This window comes from Carcharhinus amblyrhynchos, unplaced genomic scaffold (genome assembly GCF_965287045.1).
Source record: "Carcharhinus amblyrhynchos unplaced genomic scaffold, sCarAmb.v2.hapA scaffold_69, whole genome shotgun sequence".
NCBI lineage: Eukaryota > Metazoa > Chordata > Chondrichthyes > Carcharhiniformes > Carcharhinidae > Carcharhinus > Carcharhinus amblyrhynchos.
In genome coordinates, this window is record NW_027649809.1 from 198773 (window position 1) to 215583 (window position 16811).

The following is a 16811-nucleotide window of genomic DNA, read 5'->3' on the forward strand; positions in this document are numbered from 1 at the left end:
CACCCCTCTCCACCTAGTTTTAAAGTCAGTCCCCACTCTCGCCTCCCGACATCTATCCCAGTCCCGCTCCCCACCACCCCCCAGTTAATTCATCAGCACGTTTCCCGCTAGGCATTGCCTGAGGCTTGGAACTCAAACCGCTCTCTGTTCCCTTAAACCCATTGGGTGAAAGGGGTGGGAGTGGAGGGGAAGGCGAGTGGGTGGGGTGGGGGTGGGGGTGGGGGAGTGGGGGGGGGAAAATTTGGTTCTTCACTTCAGACAGACCAGCGACTCCACGGGATCCATATAAAAACGCACGGTAGTGTCTTTATTAACGCCCACCAACCCCACACACCCACCGCCACCCCGCTCCCTCCCCCACCCCACCCCCCAACCTCCCGCCCCGCCACACCCCCTCTCCACCAACCCTTTCCCAAGTCGACCAAGACCTCCCTTTTTAAAAATCGGCCGCATGTTGGGTTTGTGGCAGGTAAGGGGGGGGGTGTGGTTAAGCCAGTCCCATCTCCTCCAGGACACTGCGGGGAGATTCGTCATCCTGCAAAAAAAAAAGGAGGAAGGAGAAAGAGAAAGAGAAAAAGAAAAAAATCAAATTAAATCCACAGGCGCTTCGGTCCGCCTTGTTGTCCAACAAGGGGCACTCCACATTGGAAACCAGATTGAGGGGAGACTAATTGAGGGACAATTTGTTACACCAATCAGCCTAAGAGCACATCTTTGGAGGAGTGTGGGAGGAAACCGGAGCACCCGGAGAAAACCCACGCAAGCACGGGGAGAATGCGCAAACTCCCACAGACACCGGCCCAAACCCATGTGTCCACACAGCAAACAGCGATAGTCACTGAGCTGTCATGTTGCCCATCAGCTGGTCCAGTTTAAGCGCACACTAACAACATGAAGCACTAGGCGACTCTTGAAACATCCAAGAGCAGCCCTCGCGCGACCCACCGCGTGTATGCCCCTCGTTGGGCAATTTAGCATCACCAGTCCACCTGACTCGCACATCTTTGGATTGTGGGAAGGAAGCCAGGGCACCCCGAGGAAACCCACCCAGACACGGTGGCGGGGGGGGGGGGGGGGGGGGAAGAACGTGCAGACTCCGCACAGGCAGTCTGGAGGGAGGCTGGAAGTGAACCAGGCTCCCTTGGTGCCGTCAGGCGGCAACGCTAACCACTGTGCCACCTTGAAGATAATAAGGATGGTGGGCAGGTTAAATGGACAAAAAAACAAAATGTGTGACAAAGCAAGCTAAGAACAAAGAACAAAATCAGCCCGGGAAACAGGCCCTTCGGCCCAACGAGCCCGCGCCGCCATCTCAACACCACCAGTCCCCCTCTCCACCCGCGAGCTTGGTCGTTCAAAGAGCTAGTACGGGCAGGGCGGGTTGAACGGCCTCCCTCCGTCTGCGACCCAGCTTTCTGGCACTCTGGAAAAAAAACTTCCCAGGGATATTGAGCCTGTTCTCCGTCTGGCCTCTCCCGGCTACGGGCGAGCCTAGACATCGGGGCGCGCAAGGCACCTTGGCTGCAAGGGGCCGAGGGCATCTTCTTTCCCGGGTTTGCCCCAGCTCCGGTGTTCGCCACACGTCGGCGGACGCCACCCGGGCAGGCCAGCTGCCGAGCAGCGCTGCCTCCGTTAGGCCAGAAAAAAAAAAGGTTGACGCAAATCCCTGCGCGCGGCCTTCACCTCCCCCCCCCGACCGCCGTCTCCGCTTGCCCGGCCTTTTGGGGCCTCCCCGCTTCAGCTGGCACTGGCACGGAGGGGGGCCCCGGTCGTTAAAAAAAGGTGCCCGACCGCACACCTACCTCCTGCATGAGGTCCGCCTGTTCGATAGCCTTCAACACGTTCTTCTTCGAGGTATCTTGGATCTCGCCCCCCATGATAAACTCATCCAGGATGAAGTAGGCCTTCTCAAAGTTGAAGATTATATCCAGTTCACATACCTGCAAGCAATTACGAGCAGTTAATATGACGAATAATACTGGCAGTGGGGGAAGGAGGAGGAGGAGGAGGTCATTCCCGCACCCCATCCAGGTTTCCCCAACCCGTATTTTGTTTTACTAACTCGTGGGACTTGGGTATCATTTGCCGGGCCAGCATTTGTTGCCCATCCCCAGTTGGCCCGGACTGCCCCAGGTAGGAGTAGAGGCGGACACAATTTTGTCTTTTAGACAGCTACATGGCTTTAGAGGGATATGGGCCAAACATGGGCAATTGAGACAAGCTTAGTGGTTAGAAAAAGAAAAGGCAGCGCAGACAAGTTGGGCCAAAGGGTGTATTCCCATGCTGTAAACCTCGATGACTATGCAGAGTTTACACGTTCTCCCCATGTGTCTGTGTGCGGGTTTCCTTCAGCTGCTCTGGTATCCTCCCACAGTCCAAAGTTGACCCGAGGACAGCCGACCCGAAGAGGATTGAGAGCCAACCACGACCGTACCCTCTGGCACAGCATCTTTACCCGGGCCCCACCCCCGCACTATCCCTGTGCGTTTACACCACAAATCCCTCTAACCTACACATCTTGGGACAGTGGGAGGAAACCAGAGCAGCCGGAGGAAACCCACGCAGACACGGGGAGAACGTGCAGACTCTGCATAGACAGTCATGGAGCTTTACAGCATGGAATCAGGCCCTTCGGCCCAACTTGTCCATGCTGCCTTTTTGTTTAAGCCCCGAAGCTAGTCCCAATTGCCCGCATTTGACTCATATCCCTCTATACCCATCTTACCCATGTAACTGTCTAAAAGCTTTTCAAAAGACAAAATTGTACCTGTCTACTACTACTACCTCTGGCAGCTTGTTCCAGACACTCACCACCCTGAGACGCAGAGACGCGTGTGGAAAAAGTTGCCCCTCTGGACCCTTTTGTATCTCTCCCCCTCTCACCTTAAACCTATGCCCTCTAGTTTTAGACTCCTCTACCTTTGGGAAAAGATATTGACTATCTAGCTGATCTGTGCCCCTCATTATTTTACAGACCTCCAGAAGATCACCCCTCAGCTTTCTACGCAGCAAGGAAAAAAGTCCAAAATCCCTAAGCTAGTCCTGATTGCCCGCATTTGGCCCATATCCCTCTACACCCGTCTGACCCATGTAACTGTTTAAAAGCTTTTCAAAAGACAAAGTTGTACCTGCCTCTACTACTGCCTCTGGCAGCTCGTTCCAGACACTCACCATCCTCTGTGTGAAAAAATTGCCCCTCTGGACACTTTTGTATCTCTCCCCTCTCACCTTAAAACGATGCCCTCTAGTTTTAGGCTCCCCTACCTTTGAGAAAAGATATTGACCATCTAGCTGACATGTGCCCCTCATTATTTTACAGACCTCTATAAGATCACCCCTAAAGCTTTCTACGCTCTAGAGAAAAAAGTCCCAGTCTATCCAACCTCTCCTTATAACTCAAACCATCAAGTCCTGGCAGCATCCTAGTAAATCACCCCGAGGCCCGGAACTGTGAGATGGCAATGCTAACCACTGTGCCGTCCCATACAAATAGTGTCTTTCAAAAAGGGGAATTAGATATGGCCCCGAATACCAAAAAACTGCAGAAAAAGGGTAGTGGGACTTAGCTTCTAATTCATTGTTGCAAGGGATGTGGGCATCGCTGACAAGGCTAGCTTCTGTTGCCCATCCCTACTTGCCCAACAACTATGATGGTTTTTAAGCCTTTTCAAAGTATGGGTACATTGCTGTGGCTCTGGAGTCACACGTAGGGCAGACTAGGTAAGGACAGCAGAATTCCTTCTCTGAAGGTCATCAGGTTTCTATGATAATCAACAATGGTTTCACGGTCTTCATTAGACTTTTCATTCAGATTTTTGTTTTATTTGAATTTCAATGACTGGCCAGCATTTATTACCCATTGACTCTCAACTTCCTTTAGCCAATCACATTGCCGTGGCTCTGGAGTCACGTGTAGGCCAGACCGGGTAAGGGTGGCAGATTTCCTTCCCTAAAGAACATCAGTGAACCAGATGGGTCTTCCCAACGATTGACAACGGTTTCATGGTCATCAGTAGATTCTTAATTCCAGATTTCTGGGGTTGCGCAGTGGTACTATGGCCAGACTATTAATCCAGAAGCTCTGCTAATGTTCTGGGGGACCTGTGTTCGAATCCCACCACGGCAGACGGTGGGATCTGAATCCAATAAGAAAAAAAGAAATCTGGAATTAAGAATCTACTGGTGACCCATTGTCGGAAAATCCCATCTGGTTCCATTAGGGAATGAAATCTGCCGTCCTTACCTTGTCTGGTCTACACGTGACGATATGGAGATGCCGGCGTTGGACTGGGGTTAACACAGTAAGAAGTCTCACAACACTAGGTTAAAGTCCAACAAGTTTATTTGATAGTAAAACCCACAAGCTTTCGGAAACACTGTTCCTTCGTTCCCACTCACCTGACGAAGGGATAGCGTTTCCGAAAGCTTGTGGGTTGACTGTCAAATAAACTCGTTGGACTTTAACCTGGTGTTGTGAGACTTCTGACTGCATGTGACTCCAGAGCCACAGCGATGTGGTTGGCTCTCAACTGCCCTCCAAGGGACAACTAGGAGTGGGCAATAAATGCTGGCCCAGCTGGCGACGCCTATGGCCCACAAATGAATTTTTAAGAAATTAGTAACAAGTCCAAGAATAGCTCCCCAAAATTAGCCAATGCTCCAAAGCGTAGAGCACCGTGGCACTCAGCCACGTGGGCCCAAGATCTGTACTTGCACTTTAAATCGATGTTCAGTTGACATAGTTCTCAGAATACTTTCACGGAATTTCCAGTGTCATTCCCATATCCTGCACCTCCCTGTACTCAAATTGGTAGCTGCGGTTAACAGGGTCAAAGCAATGCTGGTGAAGCAGAAACCAAGCCACAGAGTTCTTCTTTGTTGAGGGAGCTTATTTTAAACTTGCACCTCCCACACAATCCAGGGTCCCAGCTAACCCCAACCTAGATGTATTCCAAGACAATATCCGTCGCTGGTTTCTCAGAACCAGTAACTACACAATTCATCGAATCCCTATAATGCAGAAGGAGGCGGCCATTCGGCCCATCAAGCCTGCATGCACTACAACAATCCCACCCAGACCATATCCCCGCAACCGCATGTATTTACCCTAGCTAGTCCCCCTGACACTAAGGGGCAATTTAGCATGGCCAATCCAGCTAACTTACGCACCTTTAGACACAAAGGGGCAATTTAGCATGGGCAACCCACATAACCTGCAGCTCTTTGGACACTAAAGGGGTAATTTACTATGGCTAATCCACCTAACCTGCACATTTTTGGACACCAAGGGGTAATTTAGCATGGCCAAATCAACCTAACTTACACATCGTTGGACACTAAGGGGCAATTTGGCATGACCAATCCACCTAACCAGCACACCTTTTGGAGTGTGGGAGGAAACCCACGCAGACGCAGGGTGGTGATCACTTACGCTTCCAAAGTATTTGTCCAGCAGCTCCACGTAGCGATGGATCAGCTCCAGGGTCAGGAGTTCGTTGTCTTGGTCCTCAATTGCACAACAGAAATACAGACTGGCGTACCTGTCAGGGCAAGTCAAGGGCAACCTTTAGTATCCAACAGCGACAAAGTCATTTACAAAGAAAAGTTATTTTCAGCCCTACGCAAGTCCTCCACGGAAATTTGGCATGTCCGCTACGACTCTCACCAACTTTTACAGATGCGCCATAGAAAGCATCCATCGAGTCTGCACCAAACACAGTCCCACCCAGGCCCTACCCCCATATCCCTACATATTATACCCACTAATCCCTCTAACCTACACATCCCTAGACACTAAGGGGCAATTTCTTAGCATGGCCAATCAACCTAACCCGCACGTCTTTGGACTGTGGGAGGAAACCGGAGCACCCGGGGGAAACCCACGCAGACACGAGGAGAATGTACAAACTCCACACAGACAGTGACCCGAGCCGGGAATCGAACCCAGGAGCCTGGAGCTGTGAAGCAGCAGTGCCAACCCACTGTGCTACCGTGCCGCCCCACTAGTTTGAGAATCGGGAGTGTAGTCCCCCTGAGATAGGGGCTGGTACATAGTTCCTTGAAAGTGGCGTCACAGGTAAACAGGGCAGCAAAGAAGGGTTTTGGCATACTTGTCTTCGATGATCAGAGGACTGAGTACAGGAGTGTGGATGTTATGTTACACTGTACAAGACATTGGTAAGGCCACATTTGGAGCACTGCATACAATTCTGGTCCCCCTGCTATGGGAAGGATGTCATTAAACTGGAATGGGTAAAAAAAACGATGTTACTGGGTCTGGAAGGTTTTAATTATAAGGAGAGGCTGGATAGGCTGATTTTTTTCCCCCTGGAGCGCAGGAGGATGAGGGACTGACCTTGAAGAGGTTTATAAAATCATGAGTGACAGAGATAAAGTGAATAGCCGAGGTCTTTTCCCCTGGGTAGGGGGGGAATCCAAAACCAGAGGGTGTAGGTTTAAGGTGAGAGGATAAAGGGACCCGAGGGGCAACTTTTTCAAGCGTGGTGCATGCATGGAATGAGCTGCCAGAGGGGGTGGTAGAGGTACAATTACAAAATTGAAAAGACACTCAGACAGGGACATGGATAGGGAAGGTTTAGAGGGATATGGGCCCCGCACAGGCAAAATGGGACTGGTTCAGTTTGGGAAACCTGGTCAGCATGGACATATTGGGCCGAAGGGCCTGTTTCCCTGTTGTATATACTCAAACTCAGAATCATAGAACCCTACAGTGCAGAAGGAGGCCCTTTGGCCCATTGACAAAGTCCCTCATGGTAGGCTGGTAGAAAAGGTTAAGGTGCATGGGATACAAGGTCAGGTAGATTGAGAACTAGCTGGGTAATAGGAGACAGAGGGTAGTAGTGGAGGGGACTTTGTCCGGCTGGAGGCCAGTGACCAGTGGTGTGCCGCAGGGCTCAGTACTGGGACCTCTCCTCTTTGTAGTCTACATAAATGACTTGGAAGAGAGCGTAGGTGGTGTGATCAGCAAGTTTGCTGACAACACCAAGATGGCAGGGTTGGCGGGTACCGAAGCGGATTGTGAGGTGATACAACAGGATATAGATAGGTTGGTGCATTGGGCAGATAGGTGGCAGATGGAATTTAATCCTGACAAATGCGAGGTGATGCATTTTGGAAGGAATAATGTAGAGAGGAGCTATGTGATTAAAGGTAGACAAATTAGGAGTATAGAAACACAGAGGGACCTGGGGGTGCAGGTTCACAAATCCATGAAGGTTGCGACACAAGTGAAGAATGTTGTCAGGAAGGCTTATGGAATGCTAGCCTTTATAGGAAGGGGTATAGAGTTTAAAAGCTGCCGTCTAATGCTTCAGTTGTATAGAACGTTGGTTAGACCGCATTTGGAGTACTGCGTCCAGTTCTGGTCACCTTACTACCGGAAGGACGTGGAGGATCTGGAAAGGGTGCAGAGGAGGTTTACCAGGATGTTGCCTGGCATGGAGGGGCTGGGGTACAAGGAAAGGTTGGAGAAACTGGGACTGTTCTCCTTGGAAAGACGGAGATTGAGGGGGGGACATGATAGAGGTATATAAGATACTGAAGGGAATAGACAGAGTCAATAGTGAGAGACTGCTCCCTAGATTGATTACAAATACAAGAGGACATGATTTAAGGGTGAGGGGGGAGAGATATAATTTGGATATGAGAGGAAGGTTCTTTACGCAGAGGGTTGTAGGGGTATGGAACGCGCTACCGAGTAGGGTGGTGGAGGCGGGAACGTTGGACTCGTTTAAGGTTCAGTTAGATAGGCACATGAGTGAAACGAGGATGGAAGGTTATGGTAGGGAATATTAAATAATGGTTAGAACCTCGGGAGACACCGGGAAGGCAGGCTTGTGATTAACGTTGTTGTCTTTTATTCTGCAGGTGGAGGTTCACCTCGTTGTCAAACGAGGGGCATGCACACGGTGGGTCGTGCGTGGGCTACTCTTGGAGGTTCCGGGAGTGGCCTAGTACTTCGTGTCGGTGTGTGTGCTTGATCCTGGACCGGTAGAAGGGCGCCGCAACAGCTCGGTGACTAGCACTGCTAGCTGTGCAGATACATGGATTTGGGCCTGTGTCTGTGGGAGTTTGCGCATTCTCCCTGTGGTTGCGTGGGTTTCCTCCCGGCGCTCTGGTTTCCTCCCACACCCCAAAGATGTGCTCTTAGGCTGATTGGTTTTACCAAATTGACACTATTCTCCCCTGAATCTGGCTAAGTGGGGGGTTTTATTCGTAGACACGCAGGGTAGAATAGGTGTAGGGTGATGCAGCGGTGCGGGCTTGTTGGGCCGAAGGGCCTGTTTCCCGTGCTGGTTTGTTCTTTGTTCTTTGTTGAATCTGCACCAAACACAATCCCACCCAGGCCCTACCCCCATATCCCTACATACTGTACCCACTAATCCCTCTAACCTACGCATCCCTGGATGCTAAATGGGCAATTTCTTAGCACGGCCAATCAACCTAACCCGCACATCTTTGGACTGTGGGAGGAAACCGGAGTACCCGGAGGAAACCCACGCAGACACGAGGAGAATGTGCAAACTTCCACACAGACAGTGACCCGAGCCGGGAATCGAACCCAGGACCCTGGAGCTGTGAAGCAGCAGTGCTAACGTGCGCCATATCTCTGTGATTGTAATGAGGATAAAAACCAAACAGGTCATTCTGTAAGACATTGGAGCGGAAGTAGGCCATTCAGCCCATCGATACTGCTCTGCCAACAATGAGATTGTTACTGATCTGATCATCCTCAACTCCACTTTCCCGCCTTATCCCCGCAAACCTTGATTCCCTTACTGAATATAAATCTATCTCAGCCTTGAACATACTTAACCACCCAGCCTCTACAACCCTCTGTGGTAAAAGAATTCCACAGGTTCACCTCCCCCTCAGAGAAGAAATTCCTCCTCATCTCCATCTTCAATGGGTTACCCCCTTTACTCTGAGGTGATGGGTGGCATCGTGGCACAGAGATTAGCACTGCTGCCTCACAGCACTGGGGTCCTGGATTCGATTCCTCGCTCGAGTTACTGCCTGTGTAGAGTTTGCATGTTCTCCCCGTGTCTGCGTGGGTTTCCTCTGGACGCTCTGGTTTCGTCCAGCAGTCCGAAAGATGTCAGATTAGATGGATTGGCCATGGTAAACTGCCTCTTTGAGTTAGTGGGGACTTGGCAGGGCAAATGCATGGGGTTATGAGGCTAGGACCTGGGTGAGAATTGACGTTAGTGCAAACTGGATGGGCCCAATGGCCTCCTTCCACACTGTAAGACTCTATGATGGCCTGTTATCCCAGACTCTCCCACAAGAGGTAACAACTTCTAGTCTCTACCCTGTCAAGCCCCCACAAGAGTCCGATATATCTAAAGAAGGTTGTCTCTCATTCTTCTAAACTCCAATGAGTACAGGGCCCCAACCTGTTTTATAATAAACTTTTGCTGGTCGTGTTTTGCAATCAGAGTCAGATCTCACACCCAAGGGATGGCAACCTTGACAAAATAATATGGAGTGGCTAGTGCCTGTGGAATCTCCTCACTCTCCCCCAACCCTCAAAAGGAGGGAAGAGGCTTCAGGAGGCGAGGAAGAGAAGGAGCTGCATTGTTACAGCACCACTTGAGAAATCCCAAAGCGATTTACCGCCAATTTCTGAAGTGCTGTTGCAACATGGCAACCAATTTGCTAACAGTAAGATCCCGCAAAAGCAATGTGATGTTTACCGGATAATTTTTAAGCAATGCCGGTTGCGTGATATACATTGCTCGGAAGACCATGCAGAATTGCCACAGCATAGAAATTCTACAGAAGAGTGCAGAAGAGGCCATTCGACTCATCGTACCTGCACCAATTCTCAAAACAGCATCCCATCCAGGTCCTCCCCTCCGCTCTATCCTTCTAACCTCACATATTTACCATGGTCAATCCACCACCAACACATCCTTGAACATTAAGGGGTAATTTAGCATGGCCAATCCACCTAACCTGCACATCTTTGGATACTAAGGGGCAATTTAGCATGGCCAATCCACCTAACCTGCACATCTTTGGATACTGAGGGGCAATTTAGCATGGCCAATCCACCTAACCCACACATCTTTGGATACTAAGGGGCAATTTAGCATGGCCAATCCACCTAACCTGCAAGTCTTTCAGACTGTGGGAGGAAACCATAGCACCCGAAGGAAACCCAAGCAGGCACCGGGAGAATGTGCAAACTTCACATGGACAGTCACCCCAGCCCAGAACTGAACTGAACCCACATCCCTGGTGCTGTGAGGTAGCACCAACCGCCATGCCTCTAATTCTTTGGAATAGCTTCACCGGGTTCATTCACGCCCACACCCGGAGGTAGCAAGTGGTCCTGGGCCTCCTCCGAAAGATGGCACCTCTGACAGTGCAGCGCTCCACCACTGCAGGCGGCCTGGGAGGGTCGCCCTGGGTTCTGGGCTCGGGCCTCTGGAGCGGGACTTGAACCTTTTGAGGTTGGGCGCAGATAAATAATAATCAGAAGGTTTAAAAAAGAAAGCACATGACGGGGCAAGAGTGGGGTGTGACCGTGAAACACGTCAACTGTGCCCACCCCGCAGAGCATACACAGTGTACCCTCTCACGACCTAAAAATAGAACAGCGGACCAAATTATGCACAGAACAATTGATCGGAGAACAATTAAGAGAACTCTTCCCGGCTCTACGTCTCATTTCCCAGTTCCTTTCAAATTCCCGGCTAGGATTTTAAGTGCCGTACGCAGAGAGAGGGAGTAATAGATTGCAATCTGAGCCTTAATCGCTCGAAAGATGTGCTAGCAGTTTCCTAAGTGTTCCACAGTCAGTAAAACCACTTAAAAGGCTTCTCTCCTCGCAGCTGTCTTGCTGGTTGAGTTCCAGAACAACACCATGAGTCACAGGAGCAGAATTAGGCCATTCGGCCCATCTGATCTGCTCTGCCATCCAATCGTGGCTGATGAGTTTCTCAACCCTATTCCACCCCCCCCGCTCACTTATCCCCCTTAAGGGAAAAGTACGGTAGCACAGTGGTGGGTGGCACGGTAGCACAGTGGTCAGCACTGCTGCTTCACAGCTCCAGGAGCCCGGGTTCGATTCCCGGCTCGGGTCGCTGTCTGTGTGGAGTTTGCACATTCTCCTCGTGTCTGCGTGGGTTTCCTCCGTGTGCTCCGGTTTCCTCCCACAGTCCAAAGATGTGTGGGTTAGGTTGATTGGCCATGCTAAGAAATTGCCCCTTAGTGTCCACTAATCCCTCAGAGCACTGAGAATCTGTGGAACTTGCTACCCTAAAGTGCGATGGACGCTGGGACAGTGAGTAAATTTAAGGAGGAGTTAGACAGATTTTTAATTGGTAAATGGGTTGAAGAGTAGGAGAGAGGGCAGGAAAAAGTGGGTATGAGGGACATATCAGCCATGATTGAATGGCGGAGCGGACTCGATGGGCCAAATGGCCTAATTCAGCTCCTATATCTTATAAACATTCTACATTTCTATGATGGACTCCCAAGAGCAAAAGCCCATGAAAACTACACATCTGATGTGGGGCAGCAGGGTGGCACAGTGGTTGGCACTGCTGTCTCACAGTGCTAGGGACTTGGGTTCGATTTCAGCCTTGGGTGACCGTGTGTGTGGGGTTTGTACTTTCATAGGATCTTGCAGTGCAGAAGGAGGCTAATTGGCCCATCGAGCCTGCACTGACTACAACCCCACCCAGGCCCTATCCCCATACCTTTTATCCTAGCTGGTCCCCCGACACTAAAGGGAAATTTAACATGGCCAGTCCACCTAACCTGTACATCATTGGACTGCGGGAGGAAACCGGAACACCCGTGGAAACCCACGCAGACACGGGGAGACCGTGCAAACTCCGCACGGTCAAGCTGGGAATCGAACCCGGGTCTCTGGCACTGTGAGGTAGCAGTGCTAACCACTGTGCCACCCCATTCTCCCTGGGTCTGTGTGCGCTGCCTCCAAGTGCTCTGGTTTCCTCCCAGGGTCCAAAGATTTGATTTAATATTGTCACATGTATTAACATACACAGTGAAAAGTATTGTTCCTTGCAAGCTATGCAAAGTATACCATTCATAGAGAAGGAAACGAGAGTGCAGTATGTAGTGTTACAGTCATAGCTAGGGTGTCGAGAAAGATCAGTTTAATGCAAGGAAAGTTGTGCAAGTTAGATGGATTGGCCATGTTAAATTGTCCCCTTCGTGTCCAAAGGAGCAGCACAGGAGCACAGTGGGTTAGCACTGCTGCTTCACAGCTCCAGGGACCTGGGTTCGATTCCCAGCTTGGCTCACTGTCTGTGTGAGGAGTCTGCACATTCTCCTCGTGTCTGCGTGGCTTTCCTCCGGGTGCTCCGGTTTCCTCCCACAGTCCAAAGATGTGCGGGTTAGGTTGATTGGCCATGCTAAATTGACTACAGATGCATAGGTTAGAGGATTAGTGGGTAAAATATGAATGGATATGGAGTTAGGGCTTGGGTGGATTGTGGTCAGTGCAGACTCAATGGGCCGAATGGCCTCTTTCTGTACTGTAGGGTCTCTAATGATTTCTATGCGCACGTTAGCTGGATTGGCCATGCTAAATTGCTCTTTGGTATCCAAAGATGTGCAGGTTAGGTGGATTGGCCATGCTAAATTGTCCCGTAGTGTCCAATGCTGTGCAGGCACAGTAAGTAGTAATGAGAGATGGTCGAAAGGAATAAGGATTCCTTTATTGCGAAGTTAGATAAGCGCTGTTGGAGGGAGAATGAAGTACAGTATCGTAGAATCTCTACAATGCAGAAGGCCATTCAGCCCAACAAGCCTTACCCAGACCCTATTCCCGTAACCCCAATTATTTATCCCATTAATACCTCTAAACCTACACGTATTGGGACAGTAAGGGGCAATTTACAATGGACAATCCACCTAACTGGCACATCTTGGGACACTAAAGGGCGATTTAGCATAGCCAATCTATCTCACCTACAAATCTTTGGACACTAAGGGGCAATTTAGCATGGCCAATCCACCTAACCTGCACATCTTTGGACTGTGGGAGGAAACTAGAGCACCCGGAGGAAACTCATGCAGACCCGGGGGGGGGGTGGTGGGTAAGAACATGCAGACTCTGCACAGACAGTGGCCCAAGCCAGGAATCGAACCACGGGTCTCTGGCACTGTGAGACGGTCATGCTCAGCCGTGGTGGACCACAGATGCAGCGCGGGCCGGTTGGGGCGTCAGGGGGCGAGCACCCACACCGCAAAGCGCTTTGCGATGCTTCACCGGAACGCACCTTTTGTAAACTATCTTCAGGTCCTTCCACTCCAAGAAGCTGCACATCTTGGGCTTGCGCCCCAGCACGATTTGCATCAACTCTCGCCCCAGCTTCTTCTTCTCCTTCTCCGAGATGGCGATGTACCATTTCTGCAGCCTCAGCTTCCCCTGGCGGCTGAACAGCAGCATGAAGCGCATCTGTGGAGCCAAAGCAGAGCAGGGTGAGCCAGCAATCAACTTTACGATGCAACCCCACCCACCCACCATCATAATCATGGAATCATAGAACAGTGCGGGAAAAGAGTCCATTTGGCCCATTGAATCTGATGACTCATACCCAGGCAACCTCATGTATTTATCCCGTTAATCCCCCCCACCTCCGCATGTTTGAGAGCCGAGAGGATATTTAGAATGGCCACACCCCGGCGCCCGTTTGGGTAACACTGGGAGGGAGAATTTAGCGCGGCCAATGCACCCAAACCAGCACGTCTTTCAGACTGTCGGAGGAAACCGGAGCACCCGGAGGAAACCCATGCAGACACGAGGAGAACGTGCAGACTCCGCACAGACAGTGACTCAAGCTGGGAATCGAATTCAGATCCCTGACAAATGTGAGGCAGCGGTGGTAACCACTGCGCCGCCCACCCAGTAACTTCACTGCACTGTTAATGTAAGCCTGCATGTGACGAATGAATAAAATAAATAAATAAACTGAACATCTTTGAACACTAACGGGCAATTTAGCACGGCCAATCCATGCAATCTGCACATCTTTGGGTACTAAGGGGCAACTTAGCGTGGCCAATCCACCTAACCTGCGCATCTTTGGACTGTGGGAGGAAAGCGGAGCACTCGGAGGAAACCCACACGGACGTGAGGGGAACCCCCAGTCTCCGCACAGACAGTCAACCAAGGCTGGAATCGAACCCAGCTCCCCAACGCTCAGAGGCAGCAGTGCTAACCACCGTGCCCCCATGCCAGCCATCTACACGCCTATCTCCCACACCCCCCCCCCCCCCCCCAACCACTGCTCCTTCCTTCACCCCCTCCCCTCCTCTGAGAGAGGGGTCCTGGGGCCATTATTTATCTAGTCATCACTTTGACGGGAAAAAAATAAAATCTGGGTCATTCATCGCGCTGCCATTTGTGGGATCTTGCTGCGTATAAATCAGCTGCAGCACTTTCCCACCAGCGAATAAGCTTCAAAAGGTAACTTATTGGTTTTGGAGGGAGCCGAGATAGCTCCGGGGGTTGTGTAAGCAGAGTCGTTTTTCTGTTTGCTTGAATTATCTGGTAAAAGTTGCTGGAAATTGGGAAACTGCCAACCTCCGGGGCGAGTCCAGTGAACAAGTAGCATTGCAAATAAATAAAATAATCACACACAGCTTCACCAACCTGCTGGCAAATGTTGTTTTGAAATGAAATACTGCTGCACTATTTACAAACTGGACTAATTCTAGGTCTCAAGGCACTGAGCGGGGAAGAGAAGATTTCTTTCTCACCCTCAATCACAATGCATTTTATTAGTTTACAGGAAGACGATGGCCAAGTGATATTAATCACCAGACGTTTAAAGTTTATTTATTTATCAGTCGCAGGTAAGGCTTACATTCACACTGCAATGAAGTTGCTGTGAAAACTCCCCCTAGCCGCCACACTCCGGCACCTGTTCGGGTAACACCGAGGGAGAATTTAGCACGGCCAATGCGCCCCTAACCAGCACCTCTTTCGGACTGTGGGAGGAAACCCACGCAGACACGGGGAGAACGTGCAGAGTCCACGTAGACAGCGACCCAAGGAGGGATTCGAACGCGGGTCCCTGGCGCCCTGAGGCAGCAGCGCTAACTACCTCAGCTTTCGGGAGTTAAAGCTCTGGGAGGGGAAATGCGTCCGAGGGGAATTCTTTAAAAGGAAGAATCTCCACCCCCCCCCCCCCCCCACCTCAGCAAATCTGCATTTGCTCACGAGCTTTGGACGTGGCAACTCCTCCCACTGCCCTGGTGTGCCGTGAGGACAGCAGTGCTAACCACCGAGGCACCTCCCCCCCCCCCCCAACTCCCTCCCCCAACTCCCCCAGAAACTGAACTAACTTTCTGGGTTCGAATCACGCCAGGGCGCAATTTGCATTTCCGAAAAGAAAAACATCTGGAATTAGGAAGCTACTAATGAAGGTAAAACCATTGCCGATTGTGGGGAAAAAGCCCACCTGTCCTCTTGTTGTCCTAACCTAATCTGGCCCACGCGTGACTCCAGAGCCACAGCCTGAGGGCGGTTGGGAATCACTGACTGCCAGTTGCCTGAGGGCAGTTAAGAGTCAAATGGGCAGTGAAATGTTGGCCCTGCCAGCGACATCCACATCTCACAAATGAATACATAAATTTAAAAAAAAAATCACCTTCTAAGCTGAACCCGGGCCGTTCTCGGGGGCACGCGATAGGAAAAAAAAAAATGTAGAGGCAGCTTAAAGAACAGGAAATGCTGGAAATACTTAGCAGGTTTGGCAGCATCTGTGGAGAGAGAAACTGCTAAATGTTTCGAGTCTACGTGACTCCTCTTTGGACTCGACACTCCTACACTGCTTCTCTCTCCACAGAAGCTGCCAGATTTGCAGAGAATTTCTAATATGTCGTGTTTGTATTTCAGGCTTCCAGCATCTGCATGTTTCTTTTACTTTAGAGGGAGCTTTACTCTGTTTCTAACCCCGTGCTGTACCTGTCCTGGGAGTGTTTGATGGGGGACAGTGTAGAGGGAGCTTTACTCTGTATCTAACCCCATGCTGTACCTGTCCTGGGAGTGTTTGATGGGGGACAGTGTAGGGAGAGCTTTACTCTGTATCTAACCCCGTGCTGTACCTGTCCTGGGAGTGTTTGATGGGGACAGTGTAGGGAGAGCTTTACTCTGTATCTAACCCCGTGCTGTACCTGTCCTGGGAGTGTTTGATGGGGGACAGTGTAGGGAGAGCTTTACTCTGTATCTAACCCCGTGCTGTACCTGTCCTGGGAGTGTTTGATGGGGGATAGTGTAGAGGAAGCTTCACCCTGTCTCTAACCCCGTGCTGTACCTGTCCTGGGAGTGTTTGAATGGGGGGGACAGTGTAGAGAGAGCTTTACTCTGTATCTAACACTGTGCCGCACCTGGGAGTGTTTGATGGAGGGACAGTGTAGAGGGAGCTTTACTCTGTATCTAACCCCGTGCTGTACCTACTTTGGGAGCGTTGATGAGGTCAGTGTAGCATTTTACTGACCTCGAATAACAATGTCAATGAATTTGTGCACCATGAGAGATATAATGAAGGGCTTGCAATGTTATCCAAAGAGGTGTTTGGCTGGGCTGAGTTCAGTTCAACTGCGATAAGTTGTGCAGGTAAATATAGGTAATTTCACAGGCCACAACTGACAGCAATAAGTCGAACACCCAGTTAATCTGCATTTAATGATATTGCCCAAAGCGGTTGCAGACTTTTAGTACATTACCACAGCTACTGCACACCCAGTAAGTACTGCATTGGCTGTGAGGTGCTTCTGGGTCTCCCAGAGAGGTCGTGACAGAA

The 16811-nt window shown here is 50.6% G+C and overlaps 1 protein-coding gene across 2 annotated transcripts in view; it reads right to left on the bottom strand.

Moving 5' to 3' along the window:
* Positions 1-434: 434 nt before the first annotated feature.
* ap1s1 (adaptor related protein complex 1 subunit sigma 1) overlaps positions 435-16811 on the bottom strand; it is a 48643-nt gene continuing 32266 nt past the window's right edge. For both annotated transcript variants that reach the window (XM_080182573.1, XM_080182574.1), the window contains exons 2-5: positions 13281-13459; positions 5432-5540; positions 1803-1940; positions 435-535 (exon numbers count right to left, since the gene is read on the bottom strand). In XM_080182573.1, the coding sequence (XP_080038699.1) occupies positions 488-535; positions 1803-1940; positions 5432-5540; positions 13281-13459 (474 nt within the window). In that variant the 3' untranslated portion in view covers positions 435-487. The remainder of the gene's footprint in view (positions 536-1802; positions 1941-5431; positions 5541-13280; positions 13460-16811) is intronic.